Raw genomic sequence first — 18,832 nt, 5'->3', positions numbered from 1 at the left:
GGATCCGCAGTGCCGGGGTCACCTGCACATCTGGCCCACCGTACTGCCCAGCATCAGGGCGGCCGGGGTTCGGGGGAACGGCACAGAGGAAGAACACGAGAGCTTCTCTGGGACACGTGACATTCGTTCAGCTGAGTGTGAGGACTCAGGCGTGTTTACTACTCTCCACTAACATTTTCTCTGACGAGGGAATGGAGAGCAGAAGCATCACAGACCCATGCAGCGCCCAGGGAGGGGTGCTGGGGGAAGAGAGGCGGGCAGTGTGGTGTCTGATGGGAAAATTACAAAATTTAGAGGCAGAAAACAGGGTTGGTGTCTTTCTTCTGTTTACTTGCTGGGTGACCCTGAGGGTAGGGTCGAGGGCAGGATGGGCCTCGCACCCCCAAATCTTCAGTTTTCTCAAAAACAAAGAACACTAATGATGCCAATGTTTTAGGAAACAGTTATAAAAATATAATGCATGTAAAATTATGTAAAAGTTATAACTTCCTGCATTGCAGTTTCCACATCTGTAAAATAGGGCTGCTAACAGCATCTACTTCCTTGGCAGGTTAGAATGTAGCGAGTTAGGCCCATGTGAGCACTTGCAACAGTGTCTGGCTCCAGTGAGCAGCACATTATTGGGCAAATGATCATACGAAACTAGACGGTCACCCAACCGCCGTCTCAGTGCACTGTCTATCCACTATTATCGACACATCTCTTGGCTTCTCGCCACTAGTGACTAGTTGTCATCATGAGATACGGAGTCCAGTTTTGCCCATTTTCCCTTCCTTTCTGAGGAGGCAGTGACCAGAATCATTAAAAAAAAACCAACTCTACTGCAGTAGTGATTTTTAAATAGATACATATTACTTCTCTATGAACAATATTAAGCCATAATTCTGATCAACAATAGGATATGAAGAAAAATGCAGAATGGTGTTTAGGATTATAATCTAACACAGCACGTTGGTAATAGACACACAGAAGAGCAAGTGTCTGACAGCCATGCAACAGTAAGACTACAAATAAAATTATTTTCAACATAATGTGCAAGCTTTAATGTAGTGGTCTAATTCATGAGTAATAATTATAAGACCGTTTTTAAAAAGTCAATAAATGTTTAACCTAAAATCCAACGTTGTTCCAAAATAATTAGTAGGAGCAAAGATGTTGGATGATAAATAATTTTTTCTCTATAAATTTAAACATGGCTATAGACTTTTTAAAAGATCTTTATCTTTCTAAAACAAACAGAAAGCTACTTGAGAGACCCCAGATCCTATCTTAAAAGGAATAGACAATGATGACGATACAGCAAAGAGAGCTAAAATTAAAATCTATCTTGGAAAATGTAAGAATGGACTCCGCTCTAATTAGCTAAAGAACAATAGTGATAAACGTGGCACAAAGAGTGGATATTCTGGAGCCGCACTGCCTGGGCCTGAATCGTGGCTTCACCGCTCAGTAGTCATGTGACCTTGGGACTTTCTGAAACTCAGTTTCTCATTTGCAAATTGAGAGTAATAGTAATTACTTCATGAAGTTATTGTGAAGATTAAATTAGTTAATACATGTAGAGGTCTTAGAACATCGTCGGGTGCAGGTTTGCTCAATAAATCTAAGCTATTTTTATTATAACAAATGCGTGACAATATTTTAAATATCCAAAATGCACGCAGGAGGCGTAGTCACCGAGAACACAAATATTCAGCACAGGCTGACTTTTGGAGGTCGGTGAAACGTCCATCACCGCCAGCTCGCGGCCGTTGCGGGCGCTGCGGTGCGGCATGACCGCGCCACGCACTACAGTAGCATCGCGCCACATCGATCCAAACGTCTCCATCAACTGTGAGACGGGGCCTTACTTCCTTACTTTAGGAAACGTTAGAGAAAAACGCTGCCGGTTGTCAAAACATTTCAGAAAAGTCAAACGTGGAAACAAAACATGCGTCTCGGAACGGAGGAAGTGCGGGTAGAAAACGCCGGCAAGTGGTCCACAGAGCTCGACTACGACGAGTTCGTTTCAAGACAAAGCCGCGGCCGTGGGGTCTAATGTCCCGCCGACCTCTGGGGCGGGGCGCTCTTTCCCGGGGAGCAGTGGTCCCGGGGGGGGGGGGTCCTGTACCCGAACCAGCAGCCCCCGGCCTGGGGCCAGGCGCGCCCCGGGACCCCGCGCCGCCCCGTCTCACCGCGAGGAGAAGCGACCGAGAGCCGCCGGTCCCGCTGCAGGAGGAAGAGGCCTCGCCGAGCCGGGGGCGGCCGCGCGGCAGGCGGGCTCCGGACGGACCGAAGAGCGCTCCGGGGCAGTGAGACGCGGCCCGCGGCGCCCGTGCTTACCTGGCGGATCCCTCCCGCGGCCCGCGCCGCGCCCGAAGCCCGTTTCGGCGGCGCGGGGAAGCGCGGGCTCGCCGGAAGCCGCCTGCCCGAGAAGCGCTCCTCTCGCGGGCGTCCGGCCGTGACGGGCGCCCGCGGAGAAACCCGCACGGGGTAAGACGTGAGACCGACGCGGCCGGAGCAGGGGCCGCTGTGGTGGAAAACAGACCGTCGCGGCGCGGAGTCCGCCGCAGGGAAGCCCGGCAGGTGTCCCCGCCGCGAGGGCTCCCGCGCGCCCCGGAACGCTCGCTCTTCCCGCAGGGCGGCCGGGTGCCAGCGCCGCAGCCGCCCCCGCCGCTCGGCGCCGCCGCGGGGCCCACAGGGTCGGAGCGAGGGGCCTGGGCCACCCCCTGGCGCGCTCCCCCGCCCCGGCCGCTCCCGCCCGCCCGGAACGCGCGCGGCGGCGCCCGCTGAGGCGGCGGAGGAAGGCGCGCGGGCCCGAGTCCTCACGTCGGCTCGGACGGCGGCGACCCGGCCGGGAGCCAGGAGCGAACTCGCCCCGCGCTGAGCGGCGAGGCGGGCCCGTCGGCGAGCTCGGGCCGCCTCACGAACGACACTTCGGAGCGGCCCGCGGCGGCCCAGCCGCGCCGCAGACCCTCGGGGCCGAGCGCGGAGCCACACGCTCGCTCCCGGCGGACTCGGGGGACACGCCGCGACAGAAGCGACAGAGCCGTGAGGCGGTCGGCGGGAAGAGCGAGCGCGGCTCCCGGACGGAAGAGGCTGGAGACGGAGCCCGACCGGCCGAGCCTGCACAGCGGCCTGTCGCGCGGCCCGCAGCGGGCGTCCCCCTGGCCACGCCGCAGCCCGGGCCCGAGGAGACGCGCTCGCGCTCCGTCCGACCCGCAGATACTTTCAACGCCCTGAGGTGAACATAGACGAAGCATCTGCGTTGACGCCGCAGTTCCGCTAACTTGGACGACGGGCGTCCCCACAAGGTTCCGACGGGCTTCGAGCGCAGGAGGGGGTGACAGACACCCCCGAGCGACACAGGGCCTGGCACTTGGAAGCGACGGCGCGTCTCGGGACGGGCTGGGGAGACCCTGCCCCGGGGGGTCGTTGTAAGTGTCCGGACAGACTCCCGGCGCCCCAGACCGAAAAGCTTCCGGGGGCCAGACAGGGAGGGGGGCGGGCGTGACGCGACAGCCGGAGCGCGGGCCGGACCCGCCGCGCAGAGGCAGAGCCGCGGCGTCCGGGCGACCCAGGCCCGCAGCCATGGCCGCGGCGCAGGCTCCGCGCGCCCCGGTCCGCCGCGGCCTCGGCCCCTCGCCTGACGAGGACGGCCCCGAGGTCCCCGCGCTAACCGAGTCCGAGGTTCGCTCTAAAAGCTGCTGGAGCTTCCGTCCCGTTCTGCCGTCTGAAGAAGGCTTCGAGGCAAAGGCGGATGAATACATGACAATAGAAGAAAACGTAAGATGAAAAGGAGCCAAAGAAGTCAGGTTAAAGGTAGAGGAAGAAAAACACAAAGAACTCAAAAAGAAAGTAACGTTTTTAGGAACACAGAGAGTTTAATGTGCATTAACGAGAACAATATACAGCGTGTGCCTTCTCAGAAACATGCTGGCCGAAACACATGCTAGCAGCGGGAGCTGGAATTTTTAAATAACAATCTAACTTTTTATCAGATATTTGACCAAGAAGATGCTAGAAGATACAAATGCCGGGTTATGCGGAGTTCATTGACATGCTTTTTGCTATGCATTTGGGCTTTCATCTAGAATTTCATAAACAGAAAACTTCATTAAAACCAATTCAAACTTTGCAACCACTAGGAAAGGAAACTGGCAGAGGTGAACATTTCTCTTCTCCAGCAACTGGCAGCAGGTTACCGAGTGGTAGGTAGTATCTTCTTGACCCCCTTAGGTTTGGTGAGGAAGCCGAGCGTGAGAAGCTAACCAAACTGTCACGAGAAATGGTCTAGTGGGCAGGGTACTACGACCTAGCGCCCTTGTTGCCTTGAAAGAAAACAAGGTAAAGAAGTATAAAATATATATTAAAATTAGAAAATGATAGTGGGTAATCAAGACCATCTTAGTTATTTCAAACAGCTTCTTAATTTGAAGAATATGGCGCATGTAACTCTTAAGAGTAAAATGTCATTTATTCAAATTTTAATAATTCGGTTTGATATATTATTTCACATTTTGTTAAGTCCTGGCAAAACTAAGCAAGGGCTCCTGATGTCTATCGCTGGTGTAAATAGCACTACAAAAACCATACTCAGCCTCAGAAAGTTCGGGACTTAAGCGCGTTCTCGTAACCAGATGACAGCTGATGACACCGCCCGGACACATTCAGGATACCGCGTGCTCGGGAACAGTCACACCGCCTTTACCCCACGGCACTGTGTAACTCACGTTTCTGCCAACTTTGTTCCTCACTCCAGTGAGATCAAGTCATCGACATTTCCGTGGGCTTTTTAAAGAGTTGTACTACTAAGAGCCAATTGTTCTTTCTTCTCCAGGACCCTTTTATATTCTTAAAAATCCTTTATTTTCTTAATGCCTCACTGTAATGGGAAATTCAGGGTGGAGCTAATCATACAAGACACCCACGTCCCATTTAGGAAGTTCTCTGCTCTGAGTTCAAGTAAGGCCAAGTCAGTGAAACCTTTCGGCCACCCCAGGGACCAGGGCACAGCAGACTCAGGACGGTGTAAACCAAGACTGTGCTTTACTAGTAATTTTACTTACAAAGCTTTGGCTGTGAAGTGGTTCATTTCCAGCGACGGTTTTAGATGTTCTTACTTAACTCTGTTTCTTAAAGCGGTAAGAATACAAATTCTCTAATTGGTGAAAATTGTGTCCAACAACTGGCTTAAAAACTAGTTGACTTTGAAAACTAATTTTTTACATACCTTAGTTTAAATTGGATCCTCTGAAGATGTATCTATTTCAAAGGCCGCATTTTCTTCCTAGACATGAAAGGGTTTAAAATTATGTAAGATTTTAACTTCTCTTTCTAGTTAATCAGTCTCAACCAAGGATTCTCAACCTTTCTGAAGTGCTGAACCATTAAAAGACCATCCAGTGTGGGCTCACTGTTATATATAAATTTCTATTTTTCAATTAATTTTCATAATTATGGCCTATGCTTGAAATTATGGGGTAGGGAAGGGTAGGCGCACCACCACCTGGAAATTAAAAATACCATCATTTCAAATAGCCCGCCCCAGGCTAGATAGCCCTCACCAGTAACCCCAAGCAAGAAGTTTCCCCGCCTGCTTCTTCCCTTCTGCCAAGTGTCAGCGTAAGTCTAGAAGGGCAGGTAGGGAATAAGGGAACCAAGATGTTCAGTCTCAAGTGTTTGCCTAAGTTAATTTTATCGCACCTTCCCTTTTACCTGCTTTTCCCTCAATGTCACTCATCCACAAAGTGAAGGGGACAGTGACCTCTTTTCTGGGCAGTTGTGTTGATTTACTCAAGAGTGAGCCAGGAATTCAGAGATTTTTGACCTCGGGGATACTTCTAAATAGGCTGAGAATTCCTGGTGCAACCAAAAATTAAGTAGTCTTAAAACCTTTTAAGTTTAGTATTTTAGCCAGAAGAATAAAGAATTTAATTTCATTCAAACAGTATTTTCTAATGGTTAGTATTTGTAAGAAAAAAAATCATGATTAAAATGTATGTTACTGCAGCACTACAGCATGCAAATGATCTAAGGAGTTCTCAAGTTGAGAATTTTAGCAAATAAATTTCTAAAATTACTTGGTTAGGCAATTAAAATTATTGACTGCTAAAACTTACATAATAAAATATAACACAAAAACAGATTTTCCCATCAATTTTGGAAATGTTGATTTCAGTTACAAATGGTTAAATTTCCCAGAATTTGGGCGCTGACCTTACACCCTCAGCACTGTGAAAATTGTATCAATTGAGAGATGTCAATAGCTTCCTTCCATTTCCAGTCTCCCCTGCAGGAGGGCTGTACTCCTACCCACCACTCCACATGTCCAAGGTGAATGACTGGGCTTAATGTTCTGCTACGTGAACAGAACTACCCACGGCTTACGGTGAAGGCAGAACGGTTTATAAAATATGGTAAAACTCTAAGCGACACAGAAGTGAAGGGACTGGCAAGATTAAAGCACCGATTTTCTTTTCTATCATGTTCCACCCAGCTTAAAGCAGAGTTTCGTATATGTGAGGACCAGACTGAGCTATACAGTATAAATAGATACACACACACACACACACACACACACACATAGACGTACAGATTCAAAGGGATGACGGTATGACTCAATATGCCATCTGGCTTGTCGATTTCTGTAACAGTATGAGAAGGAAAACTTTTCCATACTGCTCATATAATAATTAAGTTGATATCCTCCCAGGATCTGGACGAGCTACTTCCTGCAGCTACAGAAATGCCTGGTGGAGTGTCGTGCTGTCGGGCACTAATACCCCACCACAGCACTGTTCAGGCTCGGGGACCGAGGAGCCAAGTTCCCTCCAAAGGACTAGTGGGGCAGCTCAGCACACGTCTGCCAGTTGTGCGACTGCTCCATGAACCTGAACATCTTTCACAAACTGTACACACATACGACAAAACAAACACACAAATTACTCTTTTATTTGTACTCAAATGTGAATCACTGTAGTGAATAAAAATTCATGAGTCAGAATAACATGCAATTTTTTTATTGTTCTCTAAATCTATTTGTACACTTAATACTCTAGTATTAACTTCACAAACAGCGTAAAGAATGTACGACAATGATATTAAGCTGCATCTACTCACCGGAAAAAGAACAAAATATTGCCTCTGAAATAATTACTAATTATACAATACTGTGAACTAAACCACTATAAATACTAAAATGTTAACATTTCAATATATAATGTCAATAACATCCTGCCTTAAATTGGTTAAAAACATTTGTTAAAGTCATGCAAAATAAACACTTTAAGGAAATGTTAGATTATACTCAAACATCAAGACAATGAAACCCCAAACAGCAACTATTCAGCGCAATGACTGGTCAACTAAATAATTTATTCAGTGTATTAATAAAAATCTATTAAGTAAAAACTATCACAAATGTAACACTAACTTTGGGTAATTGCACATTCTACGATCTCACCATCTACGATCTTATCTGTGACTGAGGATATATTGCCAAAATTAATTCTACATAAATAGGCTATGTTAAAACAACAACAAAAAAATTCAATGCATGATGACAGGGTCCACTTCTAGTCCATATGATACTTAAATGTGGTCATTCTCTTAACCCTGCTAAGAATAAATGCAAAGTCTCACCAGTTGTATCTGCTTTTTACCCTTGCTTTGTGACATCTTAAAACTTCTTAAAGTATATCCTTTTCTACGGTCCTCCCCTGGGGTTAGCATGCTAGTTTTGGAAAAGATGAAGTAGATAGATATACTCTACACTGGTATAGAAGGCATAATTTAATTTTACTTGATTAAATATTTCCTTGTCTTTGTCAAGTGACACTGACCTTTCTGATGTAATTATCTCCTCATTCTCTTGACCCATGAGTATCAGAGCCTATTATTACCTGTGTCTCCCTGATTGTCCAGAGAAAGAATTCATGTTTTTCCCTCTCACTGCTAGGCTAAGAAAAGTTGGGTACATGACTTAAAAGAGTCACAGAAGAGACCAGCGTGGGTTCTCAAGCTAGTGGATGGGGTGAGAGCCACGTCTGGGACGTGGAGGCCAGTATCCAGGTCCCAGGCAGGTTCTCAGCCCCTCCCCACGGGCCACTCCCCTAGCAGCTCGGAAAGGTCTCATCACTGGGTCTCTATTTTGAGCACTGTTCATTCACCTTCTTATCAATTTTTAAAGCCCTTGTTAAACAATGTGTCTATTATATACAACACTGGTCCTCTATTTATACAGTAGTCTCTGGGCTACTCCATAACATATAAGTTCTTATATTTTACCCTCGAAGAGCAAAATCTGCTTCTGGTTCATCTAATACCATGTCTTTCTTTGAATATTTGATGAGTGAATGTTGTCCAAAAGGGGTCTCTAGCTTTCCATTTTCTTTGGCAAATCATGCCCTTTCTATCTAATAAGATATTTCTAACCTATTTTTATACTTAGATCTTGTCTCAAAAAATTTTATGAGGTTGTGTGCCAATGCAAGTTCCAATAACAATAGTGAGTTTTAAAGCTTCTAATTACAAAGACAGTGGAGGCTGACTGATCCATCGCCCCTTCTTACACTTTCCTCTGTGTATAGTGTATGCTTCTTTTACCAAAGACCTTCCCATTCATTATTTGTGAATGAAGCGTACAAAGACGGCATGCATGGATGGATTCACTATAAATGTGGGTCAATTTTGTCCCAGGGGTAGGGTAATACTATTCTGCTTTGCTCATTTCTCTTAAAGAATGCTTTCTCTTTCCTCTCCAAAGCCTGTACTATCAGAAGAGGCCACTGCATGGAGCTCTGAAGAATCCTTGGAGAGCCTTGTGTAACTTGAACGCTGGCTTCGCTTATGCGTCATGCTTTTGAGGTTTTCATTCTGAATTGCAGTTGGGTTGGAACTGGAGCCAGGCCTCAGAAGGACTTGGGAAGTCTCCCTCGTTCCTTCCATTTCATCAAAATTTTGATTGGATCTGTTAGCTGGCGCACTGTTGTTGTTCAGAGTCACGGTACTGGGTGTTCGGTTCAGGTTGTAGGCTTTCTGACACGCTGGCCAGTTTTCTTCAGGACTGCTGGCTATCAAGCTACATTCGGAAGGGCTTTTCTTGTCTTCAGAACAAATGGACATCCGAGCTATAATTGGATCTTGCAGGCCGCTCAGGCTATGTGGTATCCCCCGTTTTCCACTGTGGCTATCATCTTCGAGCTCAATGAGATTCGCCTTTTCAAGCTGGGAATCATCAGCCCCTTCATTGTGAAGAGAATGATTGGGAGAACTTTCACTGGATCTCACTCCTGAATCAGATGAGTCTTTTTTGTCAAGGAGGGCATCTGACAAATACTCTTTGGCTTTAATGAAGGTTCTGATCGGCTCAGCACTGTGTTCTGGAGACTTTGATACTCTCTCTACCTTCCCTTCCACTTTTTTATCTTTATCATCTTTGAGCAGTGGAGTATTATCTGACTCTTCTGTCCCAGATTCATCCTCATCACTTGGAAGTTTTTGATAGCGCAGCCCACCTCCCTTAAGCTTCAACTCTGTCTGGAAGAGGCTGGACCTTTCTGAGGACTTCTTGCCGGGGAGCAGCTTACTGCCTGACTGGTCAGACTTCTCATCTTCTTCCGTGATGGGATCCAGGGGTGAGGCATCATTAGTGGAAACCCCTGATGACGAATAATCTATAACATCTCCCCTCTTCATTAAGAACGACTTCCTTCCATCATCTTGCTTTGGTTCACTATCCTTCCCTTTCTCTGGTTCTAGATTAGAGTGAATGGAGCCCCCTGATGAACTCTGACCCATATAGTACGTGCTATGTGGAGAAGATCTGCCGCTAATTGTTGTGGAACCTGCACCCCCTTCTAACTGAGACATCTGAGCAATATATTCTCTATAGGCATCTCTATACTCGGCCTGCACCTTATCAGTAAGCTTTGAAATTTCAATACTGGAATCCTGGGAATTGAGACTCGAAAGACTTGGGGTTCTGCGAGTTTGTGACTGTGAAGACAGAAAAAAATAAATTTAAGATTTCAAATAAGCAAAAAAAAAAAAAAAAAGGCATAATAAATATCAACTTAGGAAATATATATGTACACTCGGAATTTTTAAAGTCCTCAAAATACCAAATTCTTTTAAAAGAATTCTACATAACACAGTTTAATAAAAAGCTGTGATCTTATGGATAATTTCACTGTTATTAGAAAGCTTTATATAAATTTTAATAATGTTAGTTTATTATTAATATTTAAAGGTATAATTAAAGGTTATATTAACAAATAATCTTAGCACCTATTTTTATAATTTTAAACTTTTAGCTTTTATTTAAGGCAAAAGTCACCTTCATTGATAAAATACAAAAACTCCTCTTAGAAAAGACAAAGAAAACTAAAGGTATATCTCAAAAACAAAATACTCAAGTCTTCAATGTATGTTAAAAAGAACCTTTCTCCGATGAGCACTGGTTATTGTATGGATGTGCTGAATCACTATATTGTGCACCTGAAACTAAATTACACTGTATGTTAACTAACTGGAATTTTAAAAAAGTTTAAATAAAAAAAAAGAATTATTCACTAAATATCCTTGAAATTTAAAAAAAGGAACCTTTCTCAACTTGTAGGACATGTTTCTGTCAAATTTTAACAGTATGAAAATGTACTCTAAATGCCAAAAATAATAATTGTAAAGGAATAAAGTATAGGGAGCAACAGAAAAGACAAATACAGGATCCAAATGAACAGAAATGGAAGCCATGAGGCCAGCAGTTAGGTCCCAGTAAACAGAGAAATGAAGTATTCTTAAAAGTTTGATTTCCAATGTGAAGTTTTAGGATTTGAATTGCTTTAGATCTCAGAAAAGCTAATAAGGGAGGAGTAAAGAATACAGATTAGGAAAAAGAGAAGGGAAATGGAAGAAAAACAACAAAGGAATTCTACAAAGGGATAATAGTGAAGGCTGAAGCAAAGAAGCAGAAATAAGGCCCAGAGTCTTCCTCCCACGGGGAGAAAATGGCCCATCTCCTTGAGAAGGTCTCCTGCGAGTGGGTTCGGACTTTTCAGAGAGCGACCTCTCCGCTCTCAAATGCAGTGTGTACACACCACTTCGGGTACCCCAGAGGTCTCAACAATTCTCATCATGAGACCCCAGAGGTCTCATCTCTCATCAGAGAATCACAGGACGATGCCAGTGCCTCTCACTCTCGTTCCCACCAGTGTGTCCAGCAGGGCTTCCAGAGGCTCCATGATGTGTGAGGTCACAAGAGATTTAATGCAGAAGCAGATATGGGGGGAGGGGGGAGTCTGATTGCCTTCTATTAAGCCAGGCATCAAAGAGATTTGCAAAGCAATCCCATTTTCACTAAAGTTTGTCTTGTTTTGGAAGATATTCCCATTTCTCATAAAAATGCTATTTATGTTAACATGTAAGTGGTTTATTTTTAAATAAACTAGTAAGTATTTTTAAAGTTTCTCAGTTTTTATTTCTAATGTAATATACAGAATAAAATTTACATAAGCAAAAGCCCTCTGGGGTCTTCAGTCATTTTTAAAAGTACAAGGGGACTGAGATTACAAGACCATTGCAGAGCTGTTGCATGAATGGGAAGGCTAGGAGTTCCCAGGTCACGGGAGGAGATACAAGTGTGGAAAAGCAGAGAAGAGATTTCTTATGGAATGCTAAAAGGAATCCCAGGGAAAAGAAGGGAAGCACTACTGCAGAAACACAGGGACAAAAGGGTCAAGTGTGAACTTATCTTCTTATAAAAGAAGGGAATTTTTTCTCAGTCAGTACCCAATTATAAAATAGTTTCCCAACATAAAGAAAAAGGCACCTGATAATATAAAAACATAATGACAATGACAAAAAAATGTTTTTAGTACCAAACCAAACCCAACTGCCTTAAAAACGGTAGACCTGCCAGGGGCTGCTTTCCCTAAACACGGCTCCCGTCAGCACCACTTCTCTGGAGCTACTAACTGCGTTTCCTCCCTGGCTTATCTCCTCTCTTTTCTGCATCCTACTCCATTTTCCCCTAGTTTATTTTTCTTATTCCCTCCTTATTCTTTCTCATGTGTCTCTCACTTTCCTCTTTATTCCTGATCCTCCTCTGGCTCTTGTCTGCTAAGAACATCCAAAGAAGAAACTCACCCACACCTGGTATCAGTCAACAGAAAGAAAATGAATATCCACGAACACGGGGTATTGGTACTGCTCAGATTACAGATTACACTGCTCAAAGGGATAACGTATGTGGCAATTTTCCAGTACAGATGTATCTTAGCCACTGATGAATGAATTTAACAAGAAAACAGCAAGTGAAGCCTGAACTCTCACCAGCCTAACCAAACCAGTCCAGTTCCCATTTCCTCTCCATGCCATTACCCTAGTTTACTGCTTTGACAGTTCTTGCCCATTTCCAAAATTATCTTTTGTTTTGTTTTGTTTTACTCACTGTCCTCTTCAGAAAAATACAGTTCCTTAAGAATAGGTTTGGAACCCTCTGTCTTGTTCCCTGAAGTACTCATTAAGTATTTTCCGAATGACTACATAAACGCACCAACATATTCTCAGCGAATTAAAATTGCCCTACTTCTCTTCGGTAATATGAAAAACGACATTTAATAAATACCTGCCAACTTAGATTACTGTGACGTGGGGCACCTTCATCTAGGCCAAGTGTATTTAGTTCTTCGAAGCTGAAGTTCAGTGTGTAGGGAGTTTGACTGGAAAGCTCCGTATGCGGCAATTCATTGTGTGAAGAGCGACGAGCGGATTCGCCGTGAGGAACTGGGCCACTGTTGTTTTCACTAAGTAAACGTGGGTCTTCAGGGACCACTTGGTTTTCCGCATTTCTCATTTCTAGTACCTTTAACAGAAGAAAAAAAATAACGTTAATATCCACACTGACAAATCACATTTTAGAAGTTTTAGAAATCATTTTTAAAAATAAAACATTATAAAGTTATTATAATGAAAATGAGAAAGCAGACTTCTGAGTTTCTAATGAATCTGAAATGTATCTGCTTATCTTTCATTTCAATTATACTAAAAGAAGTAATGGTAAAACCATCATATACATAGCACACTCTAATTTGACCATTACGTTATTATTACTTTAGTTTAAAATTTAATTGGAGAACGAAACAGGATGCAACTGTAGTGTGTCAAAGAGAACCAAAGCTGGAGAGTAGCTAATGTGGTAAAAGCAGATTCTGATCAGAAACTACTGCAGTGGGGGGAAAGAGACGTCAGGATAGAACGGGCCTCAATCCAGAAAGCAGCATGGACGAGAGGGCATTTATAGCAAGCTTTGGGGTGGGAGTCTCTGGGTAGAAAATTGCTAGGAGGAAACATCAAGGTTAAGGGGGAATTCTGGCTGAACCAACTTGACAGGATTCTCGCTGAAGGCAGGCCAGGGTGATCAGATATCAACTCCGGGGTGGTGGGGAATGAAGAGTTTGATCAGGGACCAAGGATGATCAGACAGTGAGGGCGGGGGGTTGTTTCTAAACTGACTTAACATGATCTTTGTTAAAACTGGGTGATGCAGGCCTGACAAGGACAGACACCAAAGTCGAGGCCTAGAGGCCTGGGGAGGCTACTAGAGGCAGTTCAAAGAGAAAGCCTTCATCAATGAAAGCATGGAGAATTGGCAGGTCACCTCTTTACCAAGGTTCCAGGTGAAATACCCAAAGAAAAGGTTGCCACGTGCTGCTGTGTACATTGTGCATAACATAATATACAAGGGCTGTACTTAAGTATAAAATGCACTTGTTACAGGTTTTTTAAAAATACAGAAAAATAGCAGTTTGGACCAGTAATGATAGCATTTGCCTCATACAATATTATAAATAATTCTATAAACATAAAATATCTTACTGTGCTTCTAAAAAGGTGCCAGTCCCCAAAGTTCATACTCATCTCTTTCTTCAGTTCATCGATGTTACACTGAGCTAACACACGGCCATTTATGTTTGCCTGAATAAAAATAAAGGCAAGTATAAAGACAAACATAACAGGAGATATCTCAATTATTAGTGATTAAAAAGTACATTTACATTTAGTACTAAGAAAGTCATTACAGACTAGAAAATACTGACCTAAACAAGGTTACTATCCTATGTATTAAAATAATAAGCCAACTTACTTTGAACATCAGCTACTCTTCAGCTACTCTGTATTTTTCCAAGTGTCTTAGTCACGCAAGTAAAACAAGTCACTCTTCAGGAACAACCCCAGAGCTAGCCCTCCCAACTATTTCCAAAACTACCTATACTCTGTCATGAGCAATAAACAAAACCATTAGTTTTTCTCCTCTAGTCTCGTAAAATATGAACAGGAACGAAGCTCCTGGGAGGGGACAAAGACATCTGTCCTTATAAGTCTGTCAGTCACAGACAAAGTTCTAAATGAAGTAAACTCCGACAAGCCTCTTTATCAATTCCATTAGATAACTTCGGCCATAAAGAATGTCCACCCACTCAGTCCCCAATTTATTAAATTCACCAAAAATTACTGTGTCACTATTGGGTCTAATTCTAATTTCTGCCAAAGGAGAAGAGATGGAATTTTATTTATTAATAATAGGTGGCTTGCTGATTTTACACAATACAAAACCTGGCTTTGTTAACTGTGGTAAAATGATAGAATACTTGTGCTTAAAACTGATGCAATGTTCAGTCTCCGGGATAATTCTGAAGACATGAGTGTACACAGCAGGCCTGTGACAGAGGTCCTGCTGCAGAAACGCAAGGCAGTTCGCCGCACTTAAGAGACCAGGTGCTAAGATGGGCCTCCAAAGCCAGGGCGCAGGCAGAACTGAGTGGGAAGAAGACGCTGTCATAATGGAAACAAAATTGCCCAGGATTCAAACTGGAGGCCTCACCCTTTCCTGACACTACCCCAACTGCCTGGAGGAGTCAGGTTTGCACCTTGGAAAGGCAGTGCTTGATGCTTTCGCAAACAGGGCTAAGCACTAACCACATCTGTAAGGAAACTGACATAAACGTTCTTTTGTTTCCTAAACGTAGGTTGAGATTAGTAAAATGGTATCTATACATGCTCATAATTCTTTTCAAAACTTATCGGATGCCATTCTTTAAAGTATGCGAACATTAGAGGCTTGTTATTAATGTTCACTGTAGTTCTCTGCTAGGAAAAGCATAAAAAGCATACATAGTAGAAGTATCTACTATAACAGGGACACAGCCTTGTACAATATGGGAAGCCTTCCCGAATCCCGGGCAACACTGTCCAACTTTGCGGTAGCTACTAGAAGGGCAAGAACAGGACCTAGGAAGAAAGAAACTTCCTCCAATGTGTTCGTCTTACAAAGCAGACCAGTGAGTTTCATCAGATGGAACATACTCGTAAGTCCTATTAAGACATGAAAGTAACAGTCTGGGGAAAATGAAGCAAGTGTGGCTTATTCTGATAATTATTGAGTCACAAATAAATAATGCAATAAACAAATACACCATAAAAAGCCTTGAAGGGTTCTGTGCTGTGCTCCGGAGACATGAGTTGCCGTGTCTCTAACTGCGAAGCTCCGCCGAGCTCTGTTCTTCCCACCATGGCATTTTGACTTACATTAGGTCATTTAAAAAATAACATTGTTTTTTCAACTTTGTGGTTTCAAGGCATATAAAAGTTCTTTTAAAATAAATATCTCTGTTAAAAAAAATAACATTGTGATACAGCTACTTTATTTTCTTTTATCCATTTATAAACTCAGGAATAATAGGGCAATTTTAGGGTACAAAATAGTAAGAATCATGTTTCCATTTGGAGCGTTCCTATTCCAACAGAGAATCCAACTTTCAGAAGCTAAAACTGCAGCATTCATTGTCCATGGAGCCCACCCCGCACACGCTCAGGCCCACTTTGAGTTGGCAGGTAAATGTGTACATCACCTTTTTGATGGTTGCGCAATACTGAGGCAGCATACTCTGGTCCAGACCTTCTATTTGTTTCAGTTTCTCGCATACTGCATCCACATTCATTGAATTCAGTGATACCGCTGCTCCTGAGGCTGGGCCTGACCCCTAGATGAGCCACGGAAGAGTACAGCATTTAGTGCCAGATGCACGAAGCACATGAGAGAGAAACACTCGCGGAGTTGCACAGTGAAGTACTCTGATTAATAACACACTTTCAGACTAAAGCTAAAAACAGCAAATGTGTGTAGTATGGGAAATGCCATTAAGGGATAGATTTAGCTACTGTTTTACTTTAAGGAGTAGCTTGTATTATAGCAAATACAGCCTGATCACAACCATTTTTCTAAGAAGACAAAACATTCCATGAATCAAGCACAGGCTAACTTATCAAATGTTCACAGCCTGACTACAGAAGAATAGGGTACAGCCCTTAAGGAGGGGTTTAAAAAAAAAGGAACAAAGAGGGAAAATTACTGATGCCTATATTACAAAAATACAAAATGCAAAAATAAAATCTATGAAATAATTTTTAAGTGCCTATAGTAAACAGTTTTTTTTTTAAAGATTTTATTTATTTGACAGACAGAGATTACAAGTAGGCAGAGAGGCAGGCAGAGAGAGGAGGAAGCAGACTCTCTGCTGAGCAGAGAGCCCGATGTGGGGCTCGATCCCAGGACCCTGGGATCACGACCTGACCCGAAGGCAGAGGCTTTAACCCACTGAGCCACCCAGGCGCCCCTATAGTAAACAACTTTAAATGTCTCTAAGTACTACCTGAATAATCAATGACAGCTAAAGTTTTCAGATCCTGATCATATTTTATATCCAAGGAATTTAAAACTTCCCTTTAAGAATATATACAATAGGGGCACCTGGGTGATCTCTGTCAAATAAATAAATAAAATCTTTAAAAAAAAAAGAATCTATACAATAAACATATAAATATAAAACAATATTACTTCTTAACACATGTAAAAGTAAATACAATCCATTAAAATTTGGTCTCATTTAAAAGAAAAATCACAACAATAAATAATCTAGTATTTACTTAGAAGAAAAATGTTTTCTGAATGTGGTGACATACTACAGAAGTATTTGCCCCGTGGTCCATTACATATGGACCACCTCATTCACGGATGTGGACACTGAGGTCTAAAGAGGTTAAATTTTGGGTTCAAAGTCACAGAATAAATAGTTGGTTAGTAGAAGATTTGGGCCAGAAGCCTAACTTAGCAGTTCTTAACAACTTCCTACTTTCCTTGTTCTAACAGTCTATTCTTGAAAAGTGTAAAGAAACTAGAGCCACAATGGACAGAAGACAAGCCAACCAGCGTAGCAGGTAATGACAACGTTCCAAATGATCTGCCCTGTTCACCGTTCAATCTGATCTTAAAATAAGTAAAACTTATCCTATCCTCAAGGATGTGTACATTTGTATTTTCTACCTTTTACCATTAACAGGACAAAAGTACACCATAACACACCCAAAATGGCCTCGGGGCACCTGGGTGGCTCAGTGGGTTAAGCCGCTGCCTTCGGCTCAGGTGATGATCTCAGGGTCCTGGGATGGAGTCCCGCATCAGGAGCTCTGCTTCTCTCTCTCTCTTTCTCTCTCTGCCTGCCTCTCTGCCTACTTGTGATGTCCTTGTCAAATAAATAAATAAAATCTTAAAAAAAAAAATGGCTAGAAGCCAGTTGTTAAACTTTATTTGTAATGTGAAAGCATAAATGATGCTGTCTTAAGAACTGATAAATAAATATATACACAAATAGTACATACAGAATGTACATCAGTATTACATATAGATGCAGCTAGGGAACGGACCATATTGAACAGGGACTGTAGCATCAATTTTATGACAGGGAATCTCAGCAAGTTCACAAGTATGAGACGGACCCAGAAAAGTATAGAAATTAATGACTTGGAATATCCTGTACCAAACATCTTTAGTCATAGTTTGTTTTTAATGAAATATAAATTTTAAATATGCCATATATTATATGGTCCAAGCTACACTGCTTCAAAAATACTAAGAGCAAAACATTAGTATTTCCATAATTTAGTTTTCATATCCCTAATCATAGTTCGATTTTCTGACTAAATGATATAGCCAATATTCAAGGTATAATTCCTCAGTATCTACAATGGAAATTTAAAATCCTTTGTAAGAATTTTTAATAACCAAACTTGTTTTATCTTCCTTTCCTTTAAACAGCTTTATTGAGTTATAATTCACATACCCTACAATTCTCTCTTTTAAAGTGTATGATTCAATAGTTTTTACTATATTTGCAGAGTTATAAAACCATCACCCCAATTCATTTTATGACATTTTCACATCCCTAAAACGAAATGCCTGTCTCCATTAGCAGTCATTCTCCATCCCTCCAACATCCACTCCCAGCCCCTGTCAACTAGGGAATCCTTCTGTCTCCAGACTTGCCTGTTCTGGACATTTTCTATAAATGGAGCCATACAACATGTGACATTTTATGTCTGGCTTCCTTCATGTAGGATAATGTCAAGGTTCAGCCATGTGATAGCATGTACAAGCACTTCATCCTTTGTATTGCTGAATAATATTTATCTTTTAAATGATCTTTAATACTGCCTTCCAAATATTCTTATTCCTCAACCTGTCTCTTCTCTCTGGATACATTTCTACTTAAGATATTCTTCATTCAAAAACAACAAATGAACAGTTTGATCACCAAAATAATTATCATACTGGATTATAACTTATCCTATATAGAACGAGTCCATAATGATGTAAAGAAATATCTGAATAAGTGAAAACAGATAATTGAATAAATGAAGAATGAAAGACAGCTTTTCCTTATAGAGTTGGATTCATAAATGTGGAAGGAAACAGAAAATTACCATGAAGAAACCACCACAGTCATAGCGGTTGTAC

The 18,832-nt window shown here is 42.6% G+C and overlaps 1 protein-coding gene across 1 annotated transcript in view; it reads right to left on the bottom strand.

Annotated features, from left to right (window-relative positions):
- Window positions 1-6,985: 6,985 nt before the first annotated feature.
- The window catches only part of LOC111154043 (kinase D interacting substrate 220), a 109,420-nt gene continuing 97,573 nt past the window's right edge, over window positions 6,986-18,832 (bottom strand). Inside the window, exons 29-32 of the mRNA XM_022513397.1 lie at window positions 15,891-16,022; window positions 13,858-13,956; window positions 12,608-12,844; window positions 6,986-9,978 (exon numbers count right to left, since the gene is read on the bottom strand). Of these exons, the coding sequence (XP_022369105.1) occupies window positions 8,716-9,978; window positions 12,608-12,844; window positions 13,858-13,956; window positions 15,891-16,022 (1,731 nt within the window). The 3' untranslated portion in view covers window positions 6,986-8,715. The remainder of the gene's footprint in view (window positions 9,979-12,607; window positions 12,845-13,857; window positions 13,957-15,890; window positions 16,023-18,832) is intronic.

This window comes from Enhydra lutris, unplaced genomic scaffold, assembly GCF_002288905.1.
Source record: "Enhydra lutris kenyoni isolate GAN:26980312 unplaced genomic scaffold, ASM228890v2 scaffoldscaffold35, whole genome shotgun sequence".
Lineage (NCBI taxonomy): Eukaryota > Metazoa > Chordata > Mammalia > Carnivora > Mustelidae > Enhydra > Enhydra lutris.
Note: the sequence above shows the minus strand (reverse complement) of the source record. Positions and strands in the feature narration are given on the sequence as shown.